The sequence below is a fragment of the Salvelinus namaycush genome, chromosome 29, assembly GCF_016432855.1.
Source record: "Salvelinus namaycush isolate Seneca chromosome 29, SaNama_1.0, whole genome shotgun sequence".
Lineage (NCBI taxonomy): Eukaryota > Metazoa > Chordata > Actinopteri > Salmoniformes > Salmonidae > Salvelinus > Salvelinus namaycush.
Genome location: NC_052335.1, coordinates 16,672,571 through 16,697,990, shown reverse-complemented (window position 1 = coordinate 16,697,990; position 25,420 = coordinate 16,672,571). Strand labels below are relative to the sequence as shown.

At 42.8% G+C, this 25,420-nt stretch overlaps 1 protein-coding gene across 1 annotated transcript in view; it reads left to right on the top strand.

The window, feature by feature from the left end:
• The window catches only part of LOC120024572 (patched domain-containing protein 1-like), a 33,575-nt gene extending 13,062 nt beyond the window's left edge, over window positions 1-20,513 (top strand). Inside the window, exon 3 of the mRNA XM_038968857.1 lies at window positions 18,832-20,513. Coding sequence (XP_038824785.1) covers window positions 18,832-20,513 — 1,682 coding nt within the window. The remainder of the gene's footprint in view (window positions 1-18,831) is intronic.
• Window positions 20,514-25,420: the final 4,907 nt, after the last annotated feature.

The following is a 25,420-nucleotide window of genomic DNA, read 5'->3' as shown; positions in this document are numbered from 1 at the left end:
TAGGCCTAGGCTACATAAAAGAAAACATAAAAAATCTATGAATCTGATGCAACAGATAAACTATTATTTCTTAACATTATTAGCGCAGCAATGCGCACAAGGCAGCAGGCTATGAAGGAATGTGCATTTGGCTACCGGACAAGTTGAAAACCAATAGAACATGAGAGAAATAAGCTACTGGTTTCAATGGCATATGGACGTCTGTATAAATAATTGCCTCCACGGATATGGTAGGATTTTGCCTTGGTGACTTTGATGTAAGGTAAAACATGACTCATAATATGTAGCAAAACGTTCAGGTTTCAAACAATTAAGTAGCTATATGTTTTCAAAATGCATACTGCCTCTAGCATACTGCCTCCAATTACCAGTTGAGAAATCCAAATATTAGTTATTACTCAAGGCCCCAGAAATATTTTTAACACATGATTGCATTAAGAATGACTGTGCAATGACTGGGCTTATAAAAGCGCTGGCTGACAGATTTTCAGCTAGAAGGCTCTGTACATACCGAATATACACACACAGCTTCTCTAACATCAGATAGATACAGTGGGATGTCCCTCAGCGAAGTTGCCTTGGGCGTTACTCTTCTCTATGTTTTACAAATTATTAGCCACTCGTCATACACAAAGCTAGAATGACTACACCACATGACCAAAAGAATGTGCACACTTGCTCATCTAAAATCTCATTCCTAAATCATGGACATTATGGAAGTTGGTTCCCCTTTGCTGCTATAACAGCCTCCACTCTTCTGGGAAGGCTTTCCACTAGATGTTGGAACATTGCTGCAGGGACTTGCTTCCATTCAGCCACAAGAGCATTAGTTAGGTCGGGGCCCTGATGTCGGCCGATTAGGCCTGGCTCGCAGTCGGTGTTCCAATTTATCCCAAAGGTGTTCGATGGGGTTGAGGTCAGGGCTCTGTGCAGGCCAGTCAAGTTCTTCCACACTAATCTCGAAGCCATTTCTTTATGGACCTCCGTTTGTGCACGGGGGCATTGTCATCCTGAAACAGGAAAGGGCCTTCCCCAAACTGTTGCCACAAAGTTGGAAGCACAGAATTGTCTATAAATGTCATTGTATGCTGTAGCGTTAAGATTTCCCTTCACTGGAACAAAGGGGCCAAGTCCGAACCATGAAAAACAGCCCAAGACCATTTTTCCTCCTCCACCAAACTTTACAGTTTGCACTATGCATTGGGGTAGGTAGCGTTCTCCTGGCATCTGACAAACCCAGATTTGTCCATTGGTCTGCCAGATGATGAAGCGTGATTCATCACTCCAGAGAATGCGTTTCCACTGCTCCAGAGTTCAATGGCGGCGAACTTTACACCACTCCAGCCGATGCTTGGCATTGTGCATGGTGATCTTAGGCTTGTGTGCGGCTGCTTGGCCATGGAAACCCATTTCAGGATGCTCCCGGTGAACAGTTATTGTGCTGACGTTGCTTCCAGAGGCAGTTTGGAACTTGGTAGTGAGTGTTGCAACCGAGGACAGACGATTTTTACGCACTATGTGCTTCAGCCCTCGGCGGTCCTGTTTTGTGAGCTTGTGTGGCCTACCACTTCGCAGCTGAGCCGTTGTGGCTCCTAGACGCTTCCACTTCACAACAACAGCACTTACAGTTGACCGGGGCAGCTCTAGCAGGGCAGAAATTTGACGAACTGACTTGTTGGAAAGGTGGTATCCTATGACTGTGCCACGTTGAAAGTCACTGAGCTCTTCAGTAAGGCCATTCTACAGCCAATATTTGTCTATGGAGATTGCATGACTGTGTGCTCAATTTTATACACCTGTCAACAATGGGTGTGGCTGAAATAGCAAATCCCATTCATTTGAAGGGATGTCCACATACTTCAGTATATATAGTGTATATACAGTATGCGGATGATTCCACACTCTACATGTCACCACCCAAGCCAGTGAGCTAACTGGAATTCTAAATAAGGAGTTACAGTCAGTATCAGAATGGGTGATTAATAATAAACGGGTCTTAAATACATCTAAAACTAAAAGTATAGTATTTGGTTCAAAACCTTCTCTAAGACCTAAACCTCAACTGGAGTTGTACATAAAGGATGTGAGCATTGGTCAAGTTGGGGAAGCTAAAGTCCTAGCTACAACATTGGATGATCAATTATTATGGTCAAGTCATATTGACAAAGTTGTGGTGAAGATTAGGAGGGGTATGTCTGTTATTCAGGCTCTGGTCTTGTCCCATCTTGATTACTGCCCAGTAATATGGTCAAGTGCAACAAAGAATAGACCCAGCTGCAGCTGCCTCAAATAGAGGGCAGCACGCCTTGCCCTTAACTGCCCGTGCAGAACATCAACGACATGCCTGCCAGTCTTTCCTGGTTGCGGGTTGACGAGAGATGAACTGTTCTCTTCTAGTTTTCATGACAAGTATTGCTCTAATGACATTTCCAGATTGTCATAATCAAATAAAATTCAGCTCAGACAACCATACATATGCCACCAGGGACTCTTCACAGTCCCCAAGTCCAAAAGGAATTCACGGGAACGCACAGTATTATACAGATCCTTCCATCTCCAATTACTCAGGAAAACAGCAAAATTGCCTTAAAAAAAAGATTAAACTACATTTCATGGAACGGCAGGGACTGTGAGGGGATACACACATACATACAGACACTCCAACACACACATTCTTTTGCTGTTGTTGTATTGTTTGTACTATTATTATTTCTGTTGTTGTTGTATTGTTTTTATAGTGTTCTATTAAAAAATGTGTGTGACTGTCCTTGTCTATCAGTGTATCAGAGTTTTGTTACTTGTCATGTTTTATGTTTTGTGTGGACCCCAGGAAGAATAGCGTCTGCTTTGGCAAAAGCTGGGGATCCGAATAAACCAATGAACACACTCTCTCTCTCTTTCTCTTCCACTCTCACAAACACAAACACACACAAACACACACACACACACACACACAGAGAGAGAAAGATTCACACAAAATTAATTTATCACGCAGAGCAAACCAAAATATATACATTTAGTGGATAGGAAAGTGTATGTGTTGAACACAACCTATTGATCTGCTCCAAGGAGAGCGAAAAATATTCAGGAAGACATTAGATACATTCTGACAGAGCTGCTTATCACTAATGTCCTCAAGCATGACATATTACATGTCATTAAGCTAGCAGCTATTTCATTTCCCATTGCCGTGTTGGACCAGAAATCAGAGAGATTTCAGGGCAATCTAAGTTAGAATGGCATTTCTATGTTCACCCAGGCAGAGAGAGAAACCACTCACCATGCAATATGGTTAGACGATGCATACTTTCCTCTACCTGAACTTTTGCCAATACAGTACTTGGGTCTGTATGTTTTGCCCAAATTCATTCACATCATCTATCTTAACTTTGGTTTTATGCCTGTCTAAAAACATCATAAACTCAGAGAGAGGAGCAGTTTGTCAAATGTCTCTTTTCTGTATGTTCTTACCATTTACTCCAGTTTACATCAGTAAGAATTAGCCAGATGCTGTTTTAAGTGATCTGCTTTGTGGTAAGTGAGAAGACGAGTATTGACTGGGGAGGAAGCCACTTTATAGATGAGAATCAATGCAGTGGTATGTTAGGGTAATCCATCTTTAATTGAACTATTAGCAGGAAATGTGCTTTGACTTCACAGATCTGTTCCTTCCATGTCTATAGTTCTATTGGCCTCAAGACAGATTGCCAAGTTCATAATAAGTGAACAGCTTCCATGTTTTGTGTCTAGATGTCAATGGATAATACAGTTATATTCTGTTCCATTCTCTTCTAGACAAATAACTGTGTTGATACTGTACGTTTTATAGTCCGTTTCACCAATTACATTTTGAGAACGTTTCGAACAAGTCATCTTAAATCCCCCATTGTTCCCACATGTCACTTGCTGTGGTAAAATCATGTAATCTCTTGTGGATATGTCTGAATAGATCCTTTATTTGGTCATCTCAGAAGTGGAAGCTTTAAATTAAAAGCAGTAATTTAGCCAGAGACTGCTGAGCCAATCATTAAGACTCTCCACCCCATGCAGTACAGTATGACATCTTAGAGCACCAGTTTCAATAAAACTGCATCCAATAAATTGCACTTAAATTTATATGACCCAAACACTCTGCCCAATGGCCCATAACTGGACTACTTTTTTCAGTAGCTCCATAAAATGTATACAAGTGAGAAACTGTTTTGAGTGTTATGGTCCATTATCCATTATCCTAATCAGGTTTGATGCTTAGCTGATATTGTCACTGTTACTTTAATGCCATCTTATGGCCCATAGTTGCACATTTAAGGTGATTGTCTGTCTTACCATAAAATTATCAGATAGGTCATTTACACCTTAAATGTGCAACTATAGATGTCATACTACACACACACTCACTCACTCAATCACTCACTCACTCACTCACTCCCTCACACACTCTCACAATTCAAGTCTTTCTGGATTGGTGTATGGCTGGAATGAAATTACCGGAATCAAATGTCAATTATAAACTGGGTGGTTCGAGCCCTGAATGCTGATTGGCTGACAGCCGTGGTATATCAGACTGTATACCACGGGTATGACAAAACACTTAATTTTACCGCTCTAATTCTGTTGGGAAACAGTTTATAATAGCAATAAGGCACCTCAGGGGTTTGTGATATATGGCCAATATACCACGGCTAAGGGCTGTGTCCAGGCATTCCGCATTGCGTCGTCACTAAGAACAACCCTTAGCCGTGGTATATTGGCCATATACCACACCCCCTCGGGCCTTATTGCTTAAATAGAAACTGATATACCTTGTATTCCCTCAGGAATGTAATAACCCACTGCACAGATACTGAGATATTTTCTAATTGCACACAAATACACAGACCCAAAGCGAAGAGGGTTTCTTCTCCTCCTGTGAATTTCTAATTCAGCAGCCAGGAACACAAGGCTTAAACAATTAATGTTAAGTAGTGTTCTTCCAGGAAGAGAAACAAAATGCAAATGACTATATTAGCTGTTCCATTCGTCTTGGAATGTTTCAGAATCCTTTTCTGCAGAACGCGACTCCTGGTGGTATTACTGAAATGACATAACTGGCTTTATCGGATTGATCTGGCTCATTTGTGTGCTCACATTTGTAACAATCATTTATCACCTTTAATCAAACTCAGAGACACAAGTCAGAGTAATTGATTTAGGATGATCTGGGTATGGATCAGGGTCACAGAAGTATGAAATGGATTTGATCCATCCAGAGAAATAATAATATAAATGTATCTATGTTTGACAGATACATGTAGATATGCATAGACAGAGATCCCCCATTCTGCCCCATATAAAGTACGTCATGTTATAGAGCAGTTCTATGTTCATCAAAAGCAGTCTGTCAGATCAATAGAACTAATTCATTGATTACAATGAGACAGTTACTATTTGTATTTTGTTCTGCCTTGTTAATTAACACCCCGGTTCAACACTATGATGAATACCATACATTTCTAATGTTGTTTCTTACTCAAATAAAGTTCCATAGCCAACTCGTGCAGTTTTGCAGGGGACCTAATTATTAGGTCAGGGGACCTAATTATTATTCCCTCTCTTCCATTTAGTTTGTTTTTATTCGTCTCCCATTTAAACTCCAACAGTAATTCATGATTTCCTTTGCATTCCTGAAGTATCATACAACTGCATTTATCTTCCCCATCCCCACAGGGACAAACTCATGAGGACCCATCACACTCCTATTAGGAATATGAGATTCACTGCAGAAACATACAGTTTCCAGCTGAGCAAACGGACAAACAGAAAGAAACAAAAAGAGCCACAAAATAAAACAATATTCTCAGATTGTCTTTTGTATCTTGTACATTTTAGCAAAGGAATTGGGAATTGTAGATGATTGACGAACCAAATGCAGTGAAAGCTCATATCTTTATTTACCCATGGTGGCTGTGTTACAGTCAGCGGGTGACACATGTTTTCATATCTTTCATGTGTTTTCCACCATGCTGCAGGTTTAAGGAATAGACTGGTATTAGTACCTATATGTGTGTGTGTGTGTGTCTCACATCCTTCCACCTCTGACCATTCGCGGTGAGTTTCTCCAGATGGCTGGGCCTCCCCTCTCCATGCCTCAGGGCAGGCAGTGGGTAGATTAGGCTGTGCTGTACTATGCTGTCTGGAACCACATGTGATGCCCATGTGTAGGCTAGCTAGGCTGCCTTGTGTTTGTGTGTCTGTTATCAGGGCTTCCCTCTCTCATTTATATAGTATTGTAGGCTATACTCCTTGCATCTGTAATCCACTGCAGAGGGATTAGCTCACCTACAGAGAGAACGACTGCTGCTAACTAGGCCAGGATCTGGAAAAAATACATTTCAGAGTAGACAGCATTGGGAAATCACTATCTGTAGCTTAACGAATTCCTATTGAAGGACATGTTTCAAAAGTCTAGCAAGAGCTAGTTTGTTGCTCAGAGGGAAATAAAATGATACAAACAGATTATAAAGTTGGTCATTATCTAAACACCTGATTTTATTTTAGATTTTGTCAGGATATTGATTTGACATTAGTTTACTTCGATGTAGGTAAGCTATAATTCCGCAAAGCCACATTCTTTATTACATGCCACTACTCATCTGTCTTTTTATCAAGTTTGATACATTCTCGAAGAAAGCAGAACTATATTTCCAATGTTTGCTCTGTCACGTCACCTGTGAAAAATGTATGCGAATAAAAAATCAATGGCGTGGTGTTTTCCTCATCTGAGATTAATGTGTTTTCTGCCTGTGTGCCATTGAAGTTTAAGAGCTGTAATTTGCTTTAATGACTTGGGCCGATGCGACTCAGGCTCGGGGATGAGGCCTCCCTCCTGCCAATAATTGTTCCAAGTCCTTTGTCGTGCCTGAAATGGTCCACCAGAGGCCTTTGACAAACTGCCCCCTCAAGCTCAGTGGGATGTTGTACCTGTCTGGGAGCTGCAGTGGAAATGAGGTACAACCTTTCATCTAACCGCCTCCTCCTGAGACACCGTTGGCTACTGCCGCATGGCACGCTGCTCCGATTCGGCGATCGGGGACGGCAGGTAGCCTAGCGGTTAGAGAGGCAAGCCAGCAAAGGGTTGCCAGTTCGAATCCTGCGTCCGGAAGGAAAATTCTGTCAGGAAGTGAGCTGGCAACCGGAGGGTTGCAAGTATCAAATCCTAGATACCATTGCCTGAAGTTTTGCAGTTGAGCAAGGCACTTAACCCCAATCCCCCCACAACAACAGATCTGGCTGGGCCTCCCCTCAGCAGATAAGACTGTATCACATCCGGCCGTGATTGGGAGTCCCATCGGGAGGCGCACAATTGGCCCAGCGTCGCCCAGGTTTGGCCGGGGTAGGCCGTCATTGTAAATGAGAATTTGTTCTTAACTGACTTGCCTAGTTAAATAAAGGTTAAATAAAAAATTTAAAAATCCCTGGGCACCCCGTGTAGCAGCCCCTAGCACCTCTCCAAAAACCTGTATGTGTCTTTCGAAGAGGTTGGGCTAAAAGTGGAAGTCACATTTTTGAACTGACAATTGACCAATAAAGTGATCTTGTTCTTAACGTGAATGTCCTCTCTCCATCCGGATCAGAACGTACGGTGGCAGGCAGCATCGTGAGAATGGGACGTTTAGATAATGTCTGGGATTACAACATAAAGTGCCTCTCTCCTCCTGAGAGAGCATGGCAGGTGTGCATCCCTATAGCCCAGGGAATGGCAACTTTGATGGGGGTGGGAGACAGTTTTACAGCAAATTTCCTGCAATTCTACACATTTTGCCATATGGTGGAGGCAAATGTTTGCAGTTTTTAATATGATAACTGATGATCAATGGGCCCCACCCATTACTATAAGTTTCGATAGTTGGCCGCTAGACTAACTTACCAATATGAAATGTTTTTGCTGACATAGGCTAATTAAGTGACTGATGATGCACAACCAAATGTTGAAATTGATCCTTGTGTATTCTACTATTCTAACTCTCAACAGTAAATTGTATTGGTCCGCATGCCTACAAAAGGGTTGCCCATCCCTGCTGTAGCCTATTCCTCTTGACTCTAAATGTACTGAGATGGCTGTCCTGACGGTCACAATGTGTCCGACTGTATGGCTAGCGGTTGTCTGTCCCTATGGCCATAGGACAGTCATTAAAATGAGATTGTGAAGGATCAAGAGGCACTGGTTTTGCTTAATTGTTTTATTGGCAGAAGCCATGCTAGGCCTTCCACACATACTGTACTGTATGTTCTGCCAACAGTATGGCTCTACAGCCCACGAGGGACATGGATGGGAAGGCCTGTGGACTGCAAATCAACTCCTCTCTCTGAAGCTTATGCAGTTGCAAGCGTGCTGTAAGCTACAATTTGGCTTTTCAGTTTTGAACAGTCTGAGAATAACGTTCTCTGTCTAGGGGAAAGCTGATTTAGCATTGAACGGTCATGGTTTCAGACTTGTGTATTTGGTTTTTCACCTCATGTTTGATTGAGGAGTTTGGGTTCTTTCAGACGTTGCTTGTCAGACATTGTTTGCATATTGGATGTGACAGTGTCTCCTGAACTATTTGAGGTTGCTCTGCCTGATTGAAGATCACAGTCATGAATATGTTGTTTCTGAAAGTTCTCTCATCCCTTAATTTTAATTCTGTTACATTCCCTGCTTTACTTTGTTGTTTCTCGCTAGCCCTTTACACTCGTAACAGTATTCTGGTTGAAAATGGCAGATTTGGGCACTGATAAGCACCTAAATTGGAACGCAGTGGCTATAAATGACGTCAGAGCTCTGGCTCTACGCTTCACAGCGCTGTATGGGTTTTGACTGACAGACGTTCTGAACTTGAGCACCGCGTGCGACAAGAGGTTGCCCCCATCCCTCTCGGTAATTGGGCTTTCACACATTTTTTGTTGTCTGAGTAAGGGGAATGCTGGATATACATTTTTGAAAGATTAGACTTTGAGGATTATAATACATATCACTTCGATGTCATACAAGCAAGCCAAACGCCCTTGAGTCCAAATGTGCACTTCACATTTCCATATCATAAAACTCATGTCATATACAGTGTCAACAAGATAACATGGCGTCATACCCTGGATGGTTCTGAACAGAATGAGCTTATGTTTGTCTATTCTGAAGAGAATTCTCAGCGGAACGCGCACCTGAATGCACTCCTTTCTATGTGCTCCAAAATGAAGATCTGTTTCTCTGAATTGCCCTGTGTAAGACTAACACTGTCAGATTGTATTTTATAGCTTAGCTAGTCATGTTGGCAATCGAACAATCGAAGCTTTCAAATGATGCCCACGTCACACAGATTGCAATTTATAATGGGCAGTTTTTGGATTGCGTAAACAACAGAAGTAACTGTGTGATGGCGTGGATGCAGCAGAGTTGTCTAACTAACAAAACAACTACAAGTGTGCTTGTTGTAGTTCCTCAACGGCACAGCTAGGAGAGCACCTTATAGTTGAAGACTCTTCTTTGAGTCATTAAAGTGCATTGAAATTACTTAGGAACTGTGCACACTTTGGAGAGGTGTGTGGCCACTTGGAGACACCAGTAAGTCCTCTTACTCAAACGCTTGTAATTGTTTTGTCTTATGTTGCACCTACCCCACATTTTCCAGGAATATTCTCATCATATTACTGAATGTATCAGATGTTGTTATCTAATGTGGTGTAAAGTACAGTATGTGTAAAATACACATCAAATCAACAGTGTAATGTTTGGATCTTGTGTCAGGTGAACTGTTGTGTCCTCAACTTTGATCTAATAATTTCTCTATAATCTCCAAACTTTTCCCTTTCAATTGATACTATGCTTATGCATATGCTTTTCGTATTTCTTCTGTAAGAGATATTTCCATTTAGCCCTATCCATATAGGCCAATTCCCACAAGTGTAAAGGGTTTAAGTAGCCTCAAAGTAAGCCTCTAGGTAATCAAGGTGAAACTGTAATCTTCCAAGTGTGTATTCATTAAACAGTATTATATCAGTACGATCAAGTTTTTGCCCAGAGGCAGAAATGGATCGAATGCAATCCCAAAACGGTCTTGTTCTTCACTTTGTTCCTAAGTCTACCTGTACAGAATGATGAGGAACAAAAGAAGAGCTATTCCTCATGTGCTCAATTATTTATTATATTTTGCCTACAACCTGTTACTGGTGAGCTACCAAATCAAATCAAATTGTATTGGTCACACAGACATGGTTAGCAGATGTTATTGCGAGTGTAGCGAAATGCTTGTACCAGCTTCCATAGTCCTGCATTCTGTGTTTCAAACAGCGAAGACAGATACCACCATACCTCAGAGCGAGTCACTTTAAAAACAGAAAACTAGATAAATACAAACTGCTCAAAAAAATAAAGGGAACACTTAAACAACACAATGTAACTCCAAGTCAATCACACTTCTGTGAAATCAAACTGTCCACTTAGGAAGCAACACTGATTGACAATAAATTTCACATGCTGTTGTGCAAATGGAATAGACAAAAGGTGGAAATTATAGGCAATTAGCAAGACACCCCCAATAAAGGAGTGATTCTGCAGGTGGTGACCACAGACCACTTCTCAGTTCCTATGCTTCCTGGCTGATGTTTTGGTCACTTTTGAATGCTGGTGGTGCTCTCACTCTAGTGGTAGCATGAGACGGAGTCTACAACCCACACAAGTGGCTCAGGTAGTGCAGCTCATCCAGGATGGCACATCAATGCGAGCTGTGGCAAGAAGGTTTGCTGTGTCTGTCAGCGTAGTGTCCAGAGCATGGAGGCGCTACCAGGAGACAGGCCAGTACATCAGGAGACGTGGAGAAGGCCGTAGGAGGGCAACAACCCAGCAGCAGGACCGCTACCTCCGCCTTTGTGCAAGGAGGAGCACTGCCAGAGCCCTGCAAAATGACCTCCAGCAGGCCACAAATGTGCATGTGTCAGCATATGGTCTCACAAGGGCTCTGAGGATCTCATCTCGGTACCTAATGGCAGTCAGGCTACCTCTGGCGAGCACATGGAGGGCTGTGCGGCCCCACAAAGAAATGCCACCCCACACCATGACTGACCCACCGCCAAACCGGTCATGCTGGAGGATGTTGCAGGCAGCAGAACGTTCTCCACGGCGTCTCCAGACTCTGTCACGTCTGTCACATGTGCTCATGTGCTCAGTGTGAACCTGCTTTCATCTGTGAAGAGCACAGGGCGCCAGTGGCGAATTTGCCAATCTTGGTGTTCTCTGGCAAATGCCAAACGTCCTGCACGGTGTTGGGCTGTAAGCAAAACCCCCACCTGTGGACGTCGGGCCCTCATACCACCCTCATGGAGTCTGTTTCTGACCATTTGAGCAGACACATGCACATTTGTGGCCTGCTGGAGGTCATTTTGCAGGGCTCTGGCAGTGCTCCTCCTTGCACAAAGGCGGAGGTAGGCGGGTTGTAGACTCCGTCTCATGCTACCACTAGAGTGAGAGCACCGCTAGCATTCAAAAGTGACCAAAACATCAGCCAGGAAGCATAGGAACTGAGAAGTGGTCTGTGGTCACCACCTGCAGAATCACTCCTTTATTGGGGGTGTCTTGCTAATTGCCTATAATTTCCACCTTTTGTCTATTCCATTTGCACAACAGCATGTGAAATTTATTGTCAATCAGTGTTGCTTCCTAAGTGGACAGTTTGATTTCACAGAAGTGTGATTGACTTGGAGTTACATTGTGTTGTTTAAGTGTTCCCTTTATTTTTTTGAGCAGTATATATTATTGAGCATCTTCCTTACTGGGAGGGTGGATACCCTTCCCTCCTCTCCTTTCCCCATCCACCCTCCCTGGATACCCTTCCCTCCTCTCCTTTCCCCATCCACCCTCCCTGGATACCCTTCCCTCCTCTCCTTTCCCCATCCACCCTCCCTGGATACCCTTCCCTCCTCTCCTTTCCCCATCCACCCTCCCTGGATACCCTTCCCTCCTCTCCTTTCCCCATCCACCTTCCCTGCTTATTCTTCCTGGTGCTTTCCCTCGTTTGAGTTACTGCAACACAGGCATGCGCATTGTCCTCCCTCAAGCTTCATCTTGTTCCACACACAGCAGCCCCAGTGAGCATGCAGGCATGGTGTCAGAAGGAGGCAGAGCAGCAGACTTGTATGAATCAAGCAGCCAGCAGTGCTCCTGACTTCGGCCAGCCTGGCACTACTAGAATGCAACAGTGATTCATAGATCCATGCAGGAGACAAACACATTTGTGTCCTCAAGCCTACTTATGGCCTACTTCACATTTACAGTAGCTAACGAATATTAGCAGCATCTGAGGGGAGTGATAACATACACTGTATTTATCAGAGCCGCTGCTGTTTCTGACTGATGTTGTTGTTGCATAGGACCGACCGGCTGAGTCACAAGCACCTTTTTATACTGCGCCTGCCCTTCTAATGCCTCTCTGCATGTGTATTATTTAACCCAATCATTCATTTAACTGGAGTTTAATGATAAAGGACCTGTCAGGGGTTCAGTGGAGTGGAAAGTGTGTCACTTTGGTCTGTGTATGGAGGCTCATTCAGTCCCATTTCTGTTAAGAGAGAGCCCAGGGATGCCCCTGATGATGATGCTGAGGATTAGCCAGAAGTCCTATAGAGTCAGATCCTGTCTGTACCTGCAGGCTATTTCCTGGGTATTAGGCCTCAGAGACTCAAGCCTACAAACTATGTCATGTAATTTCAATGTACAGTATATACCTAGTATTCATATATTCATGGTAGGCATGAATGTCTGTGCTGTACAGCTCAAATTCAAAATAGCCCTAACTATATCAATTTTTATTTTATCTGAGTGGAAACCCTGTCTCTGTCAGCCTGACTGATTTTGTATGTTGTATATGCACATAACAATATATTTATTTTAGATAGTGCTTTTCATTACAAAGAGAATCTCAAAGATGCTGTAAAAATTTTTTTTTTAAATAATGTATTTTTCTGGCAGGTCTTTGGTGACGGACCAAGGCTTTGGTAACAGAGTTTGTTTTCGCAGTCATTCTAGTGGAGATATTATCTGGGGATATTTTACCAGATGGGCCCAACACTATTATCCATTCCCCACCTGCAACTCATAAATCACGTTAATGTAACCCAGGGGTTTTCCAATCCTACCCAGAAATGCCATGTGTTTTCATGTCAGATATGTAGGAAATGGCGCCAGATATGCAGGAAATGAAGAATGGCGCCAGATGGGATGGTTGCCGATTTACGCGTTCCTAACCAATTGTGTTATTTTGTGTCTTTTCGCTTTGTTTGTAACTTATTTTGTTTATAATCTTGATGCTACCTTCTCTTATGACCGAAAAGAGCTTCTGGATAACAGAACAGCAATCACTCACTTCGAACTGGACAAAGATGTTTTTTTTATGAGTCTGACGCAAAGGATATCATTTTGCTCCCAGACAAGGCCCAAACCCTGTCATTTGCATGAAGAAAATAAGGAAATACAGTGGGCGGAGATCAGGGTGCCTTGTGAGTATTTGTCGGCGAGTGGGCCAAAGTGCAATCACTGGTGAATAACCTGGATCAGCTCCATTCGAGACTATCCTACCAACAGGACATTAAAAACTGTAATATCTTATGTTTCACCTGTCACGATCGTCTATAGGTGAAAGAGAGGACCAAGGCGCAGCGTGATTAGAATACATTCTTCCCTTTAATAATGAAGAACACTTAACAAACAATACAAAATGAACGTGACTGCTATAACACTGAGTGCAAACATGCAACATCACATAGACAATTACCCACAACCTGTCTAACGCCTATGGCTGCCTTAAATATGGCTCCCAATCAGAGACAATGATAGACAGCTGTCTCTGATTGAGAACCACTCAGGCAACCATAGACATACCTAGACACCTACACTGAACACAACCCCATAAACTCTACCAAAACCCCCTAGACACTACAAACACCCTCGACTAGACAAAAACACACAAACATCCCCCATGTCACACCCTGACCTAACTAAAATAATAAAGAAAACAAAGATAACTAAGGCCAGGGCGTGACATCACCGAATCGTGGCTGAACAACAACACGGATAATATACAGTTGGTTGGGTTTTCCGTGCATCGGCAGGACAGAACAGCTATGTCCGGTAAGGCGAGGGGTGGGGGAGGTGGTCTATTTGTCAATAACAGCTGGTGCACAATGTCTTATATTAAGTTAGTCTTAATGTATTGCTCACCTGAGGTAGAGCATTTCATGATAAGCTGTAGACCACACTATCTACCAAGAGAGTTTTCATCTATATTTTTTGTAGCTGTCTATTTACCACCACAAACCGATGCTGGCACTAAGACCGCACTCAACAAGCTATATACAGTGGGGCAAAAAAGTATTTAGTCAGCCACCAATTGTGAAAGTTCTCCCACTTAAAAAGATGAGAGAGGCCTGTAATTTTCATCATAGGTACACTTCAACTATGACAGACAAAATGAGGAAAAAAAATCCATAAAATCACATTGTAGGATTTTTAATGAATTTATTTGCAAATTATGGTGGAAAATAAGTATTTGGTCACCTACAAACAAGCAAGATTTCTGGCTCTCACAGACCTGTAACTTCTTCTTTAAGAGGCTCCTCTGTCCTCCACTCGTTACCTGTATTAATGGCACCTGTTTGAACTTGTTATCAGTATAAAAGACACCTGTCCACAACCTCAAACAGTCACACTCCAAACTCCACTATGGCCAAGACCAAAGAGCTGTCAAAGGACACCAGAAACAAAATTGTAGACCTGCACCAGGCTGGGAAGACTGAATCTGCAATAGGTAAGCAGCTTGGTTTGAAGAAATCAACTGTGGGAGCAATAATTAGGAAATGGAAGACATACAAGACCACTGATAATCTCCCTCGATCTGGGGCTCCACGCAAGATCTGACCCCGTGGGGTCAAAATGATCACAAGAACGGTGAGCAAAAATCCTATGATGAAAATTACAGGCCTCTCTCATCTTTTTAAGTGGGAGAACTTGCACAATTGGTGGCTAACTAAATACTTTTTTGCCCCACTGTAAAGCCATAGGCAAATAAGAAAATGCTCATCCAGAAGCGGTGCTCCGAGTGTCTGGGGACTTTAATGCAGGCAAACTTAAATTTGTTTTACCTCATTTTTACCAGCATGTCACATGTGCAACCAGAGGCAAAAAACTTTAGACCGCCTTTACTCCAAACACAGAGACGCATACAAAGCTCTCCCCTGCCCTCCATTTGGAAAATCTGACCATAATTCCATCCTCCTGATTCCTGCTTACAAGCAAAAACTAAAGCAGGAAGTACCAGTTGCTCGCTCAGTACGGAAGTGGTCAGATGACGCAGATGCTACGCTACCGAACTGTTTTGCTAGCACAAACTGAAATATTTTCCGGGATTCATCCAATGGAAATGAGAAGTATACCACTTCAGTCACCGGCTTCATCAATAAGTGCATTGATGACGTCGTCCCCAAAGTGACCGTACGTACATATTCCAATCAGAAGCAATGGATTACAGGCAACATCCGCACCAAGCTAAAGGCTAGAGCTGCCACTTTCAAGGAGCTGAACACTAATCCGGGCGCTTATAAGAAATCCTGCTATGCCCTCAGACGAAACAATCAAACAGGCAAAGCGTCAGTACAGGACTAAGATTGAATCCTACTACACTACTTGTCGGATGTGGCAGGGCTTACAAACTATTAAAGAATGCAAAGGGAAACCCAGCCGCGAGCTGCCCAGTGACGCGAGCCTACCAGATGGGCTAAATGCCTTTTATGCTCGCTTCGAGACAAGCAGACCACCATAGTCCCTGTGCCCAATAATGCAAAGGTAACCTGCCTAAATGACTACCTCCTTGTAGCACTCACGTCGGTAGCCATGAAGATCTTTCAAAGGCTGGTCATGGCTCACGTCAACACCATCATCTGGGAAACCCTAGACCCACTTCCATTTGCATACCGCCCCAAAAGATCCACAGATGACGCAATCTTAATCGGACTCCACACTGCCCTTTCACACCTGGACAAAAGTAACAGCTATGTGAGAATGCTGTTCATTGACTACAGCTCAGCGTTCAACATCAAAGTGCCCTCAAAGCTCATCACTAAGCTAAGGACATTGGGACTAAACACCTCCCCCTGCAACTTGATCCTGGACTTCCTGACGGGCCGCCCCCAGTTGGTAAGGGTAGGCAACAACACGAGGGCCCCTCAGGGGTGCGTGCTTAGTCCCCTCCTGTACTCCCTGTTCACCCATGACTGTGTGGCCAAGCACGACTCCAGCACTATCGATGAGGCAGCCTATAGGGAGGAGGTCAAAGACCTGGTGTGGTCCCAGGACAACAACCTCTCCCTTAATGTGAGCAAGACAAAGGAGCTGATCGTAAACTACAGGAAAAGGATGGCTGAACACGCCCCCATTCACATCGACATGGCTGTAGTGGAGTGAGTCGAGAGTTTCAAGTTCCTTGGTGTCCACATCACCAAAAAACTATCATGGTCCAAACACACCAAGAAAGTCCTGAAGAGGGCATGACAACACCTTTTCCCCCTCAGGAGACTGAAAAGATTTGGCATGGGTCCCCAGATACCCAAAACGTTCTACAGCTGCACCATCGAGAGCATCCTGACCAGTTGCATCACCTCCTGGTATGGCAACTGCTCGGCATCCGACCGTAAGGCTCTACAGTGGGTAGTGCATACAGCCCAGTACATCACTGAGGCAAATCTTTCTGCCATCCAGGACCTATATACTAGGTGGTGTCAGAGGAAGGCCCAAAAAACTGTCAAACACTCCAGTCACCCAAGTCACAGACTGTTCTCTCTGCTACCTCGTGGCAAGGCCACCCGGACTATTTGCATTGACACAGTCCCTTTATTTATTTTTTAGTTAACTGCTGCATGTACTGTATGCAGCCTGAATTTCCCACACACACCTTCTAAATGAACTGACAATAACTCATTGACTTGTACCACAGCTTAGTAAATCTAAATCTAAAAAGCAAGCAAATTCAATCCACCTCACTCATTATTTCGGCGTAATCCTTTATAGTTAAGTATTTATTTTTCCTTGTGTCAAATTAGTCAAAATGTATGACGCCGTTGAGAGCAAGGACCCAACCATGGAGATTTTTAAGGAAATATTTAAAACAGTGTGGAACACATCATGTAGATGGGCCAAATCCATCACTCCCACTGAAATATTTAGGAGATGGAAAAGTGTTACATTTATTATATTGTTCAAAAGCCAACACATTCACGGCAGGCAGCTCCCAAATAGTAATATGGCTGTGACCCGTCACTACTGTGTGTGTGTGTGTGTGTGTGTGTGTGTGTGTGTGTGTGTGTGTGTGTGTGTGTGTGTGTGTGTGTGTGTGTGTGTGTGTGTGTGTGTGTGTGTGTGTGTGTGTGTGTGTGTGTGTGTGAATATGGAGCATATCCCCTGAGTGCGTCTATTTCCGGTTCTTTTTATAGCTCATGAGCAATTCCACAGATTTAACTTGTGTACTTTTGCATTTAAAGGGGCAATCTGCAGTTGCTACATCAATTTTTGGATTTGTTAATTAATGATATGTACCAATTGATTTTTTAAGAATATAACTTAGAAATGTCTCATGAGCTAAGTTCAACTGTCGTACCCCATCAGAACCCCAAATATAAGCTTGTTTTGCTCCAATATTTGCTCCACAAAGAGCAGTGGGGGTAATAATGATCATATATGCATATTATATACACCTCACATGCGGCTCATAATAAGACTAAGCAATTAGCCTATTGAAATGTTTATCCGATTCCATAAAAGAAATAGGAAAATGCAAGGAGACTATGGTTGAGTTACAGTAATAGGCAATCAAGAAATGTCTGAGAATTTAATTCTAAATACAAGTGTCTTTAATTAATTTGTAAAATGAATGGATTCACATACAAGGCATAAAGATTAAGTTACAAAGCATTAACAAGCATTACTAGGCATTATTCTAAGAATGATCAGAGAGATGCCTACTAGGCCAGAGGCCTAGAAGCCTAGAAAATGAGAATTGATTATACAACCTTCCTCCATGTACTGGATACAGTATAAGAGACAGAACAAAGGCATTTAATTCCATTTATAACATCTAAAGGTGTAACCTTTTCAACCCAAAACCAACAACCATTGACCAATCAAACAATACCAAGTTTATAGTAACCTGACCACCAAGGCCCAATCTCCACAGGGTGTCACAGCATCTAAAGGCTTGTGTGGGGGATGAGACCAATGTAAATAAGACAGGATTCCTTTTTATAGAGTCATTTATAGTTCATTTAGTACTTTTCTATCACACATACAGTATCCAGAGGACTGACTATTGAAACAGAGAGATACATTGTGGCCCCTCAGAGGTGGAAAGGCTGACTAGTCCTTGGGCATTGTCCGTTATGTTTCCCTTGTTGTTCCTGGACCGTCTGCCATGTATTACCAGGTAACAGAGTTTAGGGTCGAGCATACAAAAGTAAATGTAAACAAATGCTTTATAGCATCAAAACATGGTTAAAACTATCATGTTGATATCATGGATGGTTAATTCTTGCATCCATAGCTGTGTCTAAGAATTTGAAAGTGGTTACATATCTCCAGCCCCATCCATCTGCTTTTTACCAAAACAGGGGCGAAATAACGCTTTGTTATTGTTTTATCTGCTGATTGCTGCTTTAAATATTTTACTTCAGTATTACAATGCATGTGCTATATGGTATCATTTTAAAACTGATTAACAGAAATTGACTAATGTGTATTCACTGGCATTGGCATTGACAAAGTATGTGTTCCTGTCATTTCAGGTCATGGAACCAAAGGAGTGTTTGAGCTCCTGGCAGGCTGGAGAAGAACTCGAGAAAGCCTTCCCTTCAAGGAGCGCGTGGCAGACGCCTTCGCCGACGTGATGGTGTGCTATACCATGACCAGTTCCCTCTATATCATCACCTTCGGCATGGGTGCCAGCCCCTTCACCAACATTGAGTCGGTGAAGATCTTCTGCCAGAGCATGTGCGTGGCCGTCCTGGTCAACTACTTCTACGTGTTCTCCTTCTACGGTTCCTGCTTGGTGTTCGCTGGTCAGCTGGAGCAGAACCGCTACCACAGTGTGTTTTGCTGTAAGATCCCCTCAGTGGAGTACCTGGACCGTCAGCCCACCTGGTTCAAGACCATGATGAGCGACGGCCATGACCACGTCACGCACCACGAGGTCGTGCCCTACCAAAACCACTTCATCCAGCACTTTCTGAGGGAGCACTACACGGAGTGGATCACCAACACCTACGTCAAGCCCTTCGTGGTCATCCTCTACCTGATCTACGCCTCCTTCTCCTTCATGGGATGTTTACAAATCAGTGATGGATCCAACATCGTCAATCTCCTAGCCAGCAACACGCCCAGTGTGTCCTACGCCACGACCCAGCAGAAGTACTTCAGTAACTACAGCCCTGTGATCGGCTTCTACATCTATGAGCCCATCGAGTACTGGAACTCCACGGTGCAGGAGCACCTCACAACGCTGAGCCATGGCTTCAACAAGATCTCCTGGATGGATAACTACTTTCAGTATCTGAAGGTGGTGAATGTGAGCGCCTCGACCAAAAGTGATTTCATCACCATCCTGCAGGGCTCCTTCCTGCGCAGCCCGGAGTATCAGCACTTCATGGAGGACATCATTCTGTCCAAGACAGATGGAGATGAAATGGAGATCATCGCATCCAGGATGTACCTGGTGGCGAGGACCACGGAGAAGACACGGGAGGAGGTGGTGGAACTGCTTGAGAGGCTCCGCCCCCTTTCGCTCATCAACAACATCAAGTTCATCGTCTTCAACCCCACCTTCGTCTACATGGACCGTTACAGCTCCTCCGTGGTCTCACCCATCCTCACATCGGCCTTCAGCGTGCTCACCATCCTCATCCTCACCTTCTTCCTGGTCATAAACCCTCTGGGGAACTTCTGGTTGATCCTGACCGTCACCTCCGTAGAGCTGGGGGTCCTGGGCCTCATGACCCTCTGGAATGTACATATGGACAGCATCTCTATCCTGTGCCTTATTTATACTCTCAACTTTGCCATGGATCACTGTGCACCCCACCTGTACACCTTTGTACTGGCCACGGAGCACACCAGGACCCAGTGCATTAAGATATCGCTGGAGGAGCACGGGGCGGCCATTTTGCAAAATGCCTGCTGTTTCGTTATCGGGATGTTGCCCTTGGTGTTTGTGCCTTCCAACCTGACCTACACGCTGTTCAAGTGCTCCCTCCTCACCGCAGGCTGCACAGTGCTGCACTGTTTCCTCATCCTGCCTGTGTTTCTAACGTTTTTTCCCCCATCAAAAAAAAGGCACAAGAAGAAGAAACGGGCAAAACGGAAAGAGCGGGAGAGAGAGCGGGAGATGATGGAGAGGGAGAGAGTGAGAGAGAGGGAGGAGATAGAGTGCATTGAAGTCAGGGAGAACCCTGATCATGTGACTAACGTCTGAGAAGCCGTGTGTCGGTGAGCGCGAGCAGTGAGCGGCAGCGGGACAGTCTTCATTGATTGTTGGGTGAGGTGTTGGAAGCATGTCCTAAAGCGAGGGTGGCCATGTGTTGTAGCCCCTCAAAGGGCCAGATCAAATCTGACCAGTCCTCAGAAGGAGGAGGGAGGGAGGGAGAGATATAGACCAGCAGCCATGACCCAGCTAGACAGCCAGCAGCCATGCTGTCTAGAGTAGAGACCAGACCAGACCAGATCAGACCCATAGATCAGCTACTACTTCAGACTGGACGGTACAGTGTATCTTATCTGCACAGTCTGCAAACGGTTCCCTCTGCTGTTCATACAGACACTTGCACACAACCAGGATGAAACTACAATATCATACATTTACTTACAGTGTAATGTGTAAGGGGATAATATATCTTATTCTAACAATTGTAAATCTACAGTGTCGTGAGCAAAGTATGGTAGCATAAGAATGAGAGAAATGTCTACCTCCAGGATGGTGGTCAAAGTTATCTAAATTGTTTTCTACAATTTGTCATATTAAATCCTTTTATCATCTACACAGGCTTATACTACCCCCATCCCAAAGACCCCATTATAGTATGATTAGTATTATGACAGACAGACAGACAGACAGACAGACAGACAGACAGACAGACAGACAGACAGACAGACAGACAGACAGACAGACAGACAGACAGACAGACAGACAGACAGACAGACAGACAGACAGACAGACAGGATGTATACATTTGAATTTGTTTGAGAGTACACAGAAAGAAAGCATACCCACAGTAGATTCCATTCTTTCCGGTTAACACTCGAGCGAACAGCTGAACTGGGCAGATGGCGTACACTGTGTCCATTATGAAGAATTATCCTGCACATTGCAATGTGTGGATACAATTGTCAAGGTTCATTTTACAGGAAGACAGATATATCTGCTTTATTTCCATTCTCACATCTGTTCTTAGCCAACAATTAGAGTAGAACTGCAGCAAGGTACATAATCTAGGGCTTCATTCAGTCTGTATCCCTGAAGTGTTACAGATTGCACCATAGAAATGTAAAGGTCATTTCAGATTGAGCTGACATATGCAGTGTTTACCGTGAATGCAATCTCCGCTAACGCGGTAACATTGACTTTCAATTTCAATCACGCTGTAACTTCTGCTATACGGATTGAACAGATCCCTTAATAGAGTTAGGCATGTTCAGGAAATCATAGCAGATGGCTTAACTAGGAGGGAAAAGGCAACTTTGAACTAGTAAAACCAAAAGGAGGAAGTACTGCAGAGGTTGAAGATCATACTGCCTTTCTAACTGGGCTAAGATATGAGGTGTGTCGAGAAATCATCTGAACATCATGGTTGGCAAGGCATCTTCAGTGTTTAACACGTTTCAGTGTCACATGATTAAGAGGTGATTATGGATCATCATGAACAAAATAAATGATTGGGTGGGTTGGATACGACAGGTCATAATTTAATCAGAGATACATTGTTTCTTTTTGTTTGAGTGAAAGACTATTGTGCCAAATAATTAGAGCGGGAAAAAATATGGGTGCCGATTTGTTGGTACATGTGGATATTCTGTCAAATCAAATCATGATGTAAAAGACATCCTATTGGTTCAAACCTCAAAGTAATGCCATACATCACAATGATGCTTGTTTAAACAACCATTGGTGATGTATATTAGCATTCCAATGGCTTTCATGGACCATTGCTTGATGTACTTTAGAAATCTCCAGAGAACATCAATATTCTCCTCTAGTAGCCTCTCTACTATCCAGAATGGCCAGAGTGGAGTCCCTCTCCCCGTCGGAAAACCAAGCGCATTATCAAGCTAAGTCTGATGATGCTGGATAAGATCTCTGTAAGGGCAGACACTCTCAAGGTCAGAATGCAGGAGATAGTTATCACTGACCTCTGATACGTCACCTTAGGGTGGTTTGTGGCATGTAACAGAATGCCTCTCATGTAAAAGGATGTGGCTGTCCGTAGGTTATTCTTAATTGAAAGTTATGACCTTGAGAGGGCATTGCTGTCTTTATATGTTGCTTGAAAGGGCCAAAGTACCTCTCAAAAAGGGCAATTAAAGCTATGAGGGCAGCTGAAGCAACTTTATGTGTGTTTGGACCAAAAGTTAGAGAAGCTTACAGGAGTAAAATGGTCAGTACAATTAACCATCTTGAGAGCAACATATTGAAGTAAAGAAGCGAAAAGCAGTTTCTGCTTCTGTATGAAACAGTAGCTCGCTAGTTATCAAGATAATGCTTCACCTGCTCATGGGCTTTCACACTCCTCCTTTAGTCAAATAAATGGGATGAAAAGGGTCCTCTCCCTCATGCAAGAAATCACCCTCCTCACAAAAGACTAAAGACGGCCATTTTGTCTGAAAGTTAGCAATGAATGAATCTCTCACGTAAAAAATGATGACAAGGTAAATCCCTAATTTCATTCTCAAATCTCTTATCCGTGGTGATGATTAATCCTAAGCGTTAAAGCCTAAATAGCAAGAGAGAATCTCATAACTTTTAACCAGACATAGTTACTCCAAAGTGATGGGCATAGGTTAGCTACAAAACCTGCAACTGTTGGTGTAACTGCATTTTGTAAAAGCCATCTCATGTATGTATAGTAAGAAGGTTTGAACATTTAATATAATGGGGACAAATGCCAATTTAAATCGTTGACTTCCCAAAATGGCTGTGTACGCATGGCACTGTAATGTATTGATGCATGTATTTGATTTCTGTATATTTAGTCTGTGTATCCTTATTTTGCAACGCTGTGCTAACCTATGTTTGTTGTTTAAATGCATATTCTATAACATTTTGTGCAACAAAATAACAAAATGTCCTTTATGTTCAACAAAACAAAAGCCAGAGGATCATATGTGTAATATAACTGTATATGATTTTTTTTAAAGATTTTCTATGAAAAAAACGTAGATTTTTTTAAGCTGAAATGTTCTTATAAAAAAGCAATAAAGGAAAAAAGGGTTGAACACAGTAGGCCAGTAATAAACTGTGGAATGTCAACAGTAAACTGAGTAGATCAACCCGTTGCACCTCCAGTGGACCTAAATGTTTGTGGTGCATCAACAAATGTAACACGTTCTCTATGGGGAGACTGTGGATTCTGCTTGTTTTCTTTGTTTGTTTCTTTGTTTATTCCTCACTACTTGGCCATTATATTACAGGGAGATATTACAGCCTCTTTTTACTACACTGCAATTTTGTCTAGCTTGGTTGTAGTTCTTTTGTTTCTATCAGAATAGTATGCAAAACAACAAAGAATTGCAATGGTATATTCAGAACATGTCTGAGACTGAGCTAAAAGGTTTGCTGTGCTGTTATGACCCGTACTTACATAACTACTGTTGAATATTCAGATTACAATATCATTATACATGATCCATGAACATGCTTAACCCTCCAATAACTTTCAATGGTTTTTCGCTAGACACTCATGATACAGGATAGTCGATTAATCTTTTGAAATACTCAGCTTGCTGTACTTACTGTATACAAGTCATCTCTGTTTAATGCTGTCTTTCTGAGTCTAGTATGTGTTCTATCGTGCGATTGATCATCACTTGTCTAACCACTTCACTGTCTGCCCCACTGAGAAAGTCATTACCTCCACCAATGTTTAATTTACCAAACCCCTTGCTTATGGTTTTGTCTAACTCTTAAACCAGGCTGTCTGATGCAGTGATTTGTTGATGCTTATTGTATGTGTGGTAGGTTGTAATTTTGTCAGTGAGTTTGAGTGTCAACTCACTGTTCAGATCAGAACATGGTCATTGATTGATGACATCAGTGATGAGGTCATTATCTGAGGTTTGGTATTGATGTGGTGTCTGATGCTCTGTGTCTGAATATAAAAACACAAACACTGTTAACGAGTAGCAGGTGATAGGCGACTTGTTCTTATTTCACCTCACTTTTATACGAAGGATGGGCTTCAAACCTGATGCAGTTGCCAGGAAAACAATGTAATGAGAATGTGTGTGAAACAACCAATGAACATGATGACTGATTTAGAATATTGCATAGAACAACTCAAGCAGCAGATTAACTAAAGTCTCCCCCTTGATACACCAGCATAGTTCAGTTTGCGTGTTCAGGTTTACCACAACACAACAACATACACACAGATTATGCAATTCTAAACTGTGGTTGAACAGGCATACTGTTCCAAAACCACACATCTGACATGTCAAAACAGCAAGAACACACCCATGCCGTATTTATTGTCTGTTATCCATTTCTACAATGGTTGTAGCCCAGACAATTTCTGCTCATTAAACAATTCTGTAGTCATCCCCTTTTATGTTTGCAATTATCATACAGCATTTCAACAACACACAACAATGTCAACATTTGACTACTGCAGTAGGATTCCCCCCCTTACATTGAGAGAGAGAAGGAAAAAGAAAACTATTGCATAAGGACTTGTGTCGTTTGGTGCTAGGCCAGCTTAACTACAATGCTACCAACATAGTGAACATGCATGTAAGGCATCTTTCAGAAACTGCATGGAGACAAAGTGCTCAGTGTGAAAGATAGAAAGTCTTGGGAGAATGATTTATGAGGATGTATTTGGGAGAAGTGTCTGGATTAGGTTTGAAAATGCCAAGGTCTGAGCCCTAAGTACTGTGGCTATGTGCAGATGTAGGAACTTAATTTGAGCCAGTTTGCTACAGCAGGAACATAATCCTGCAACAGCAGGAAATGTCAATTATTTTGTGGATTATAATTAATGGACATTTTTGTAGGGGTTGATCATTTTTTTCTTCAGGTTAAGAGAAAATCAAGTCTGAAATTTGAATGTGGAAATTACAAACTTCAGAAGCCTTTTTAAACCTAAAATACACTACAAGTTTGACTTTTCC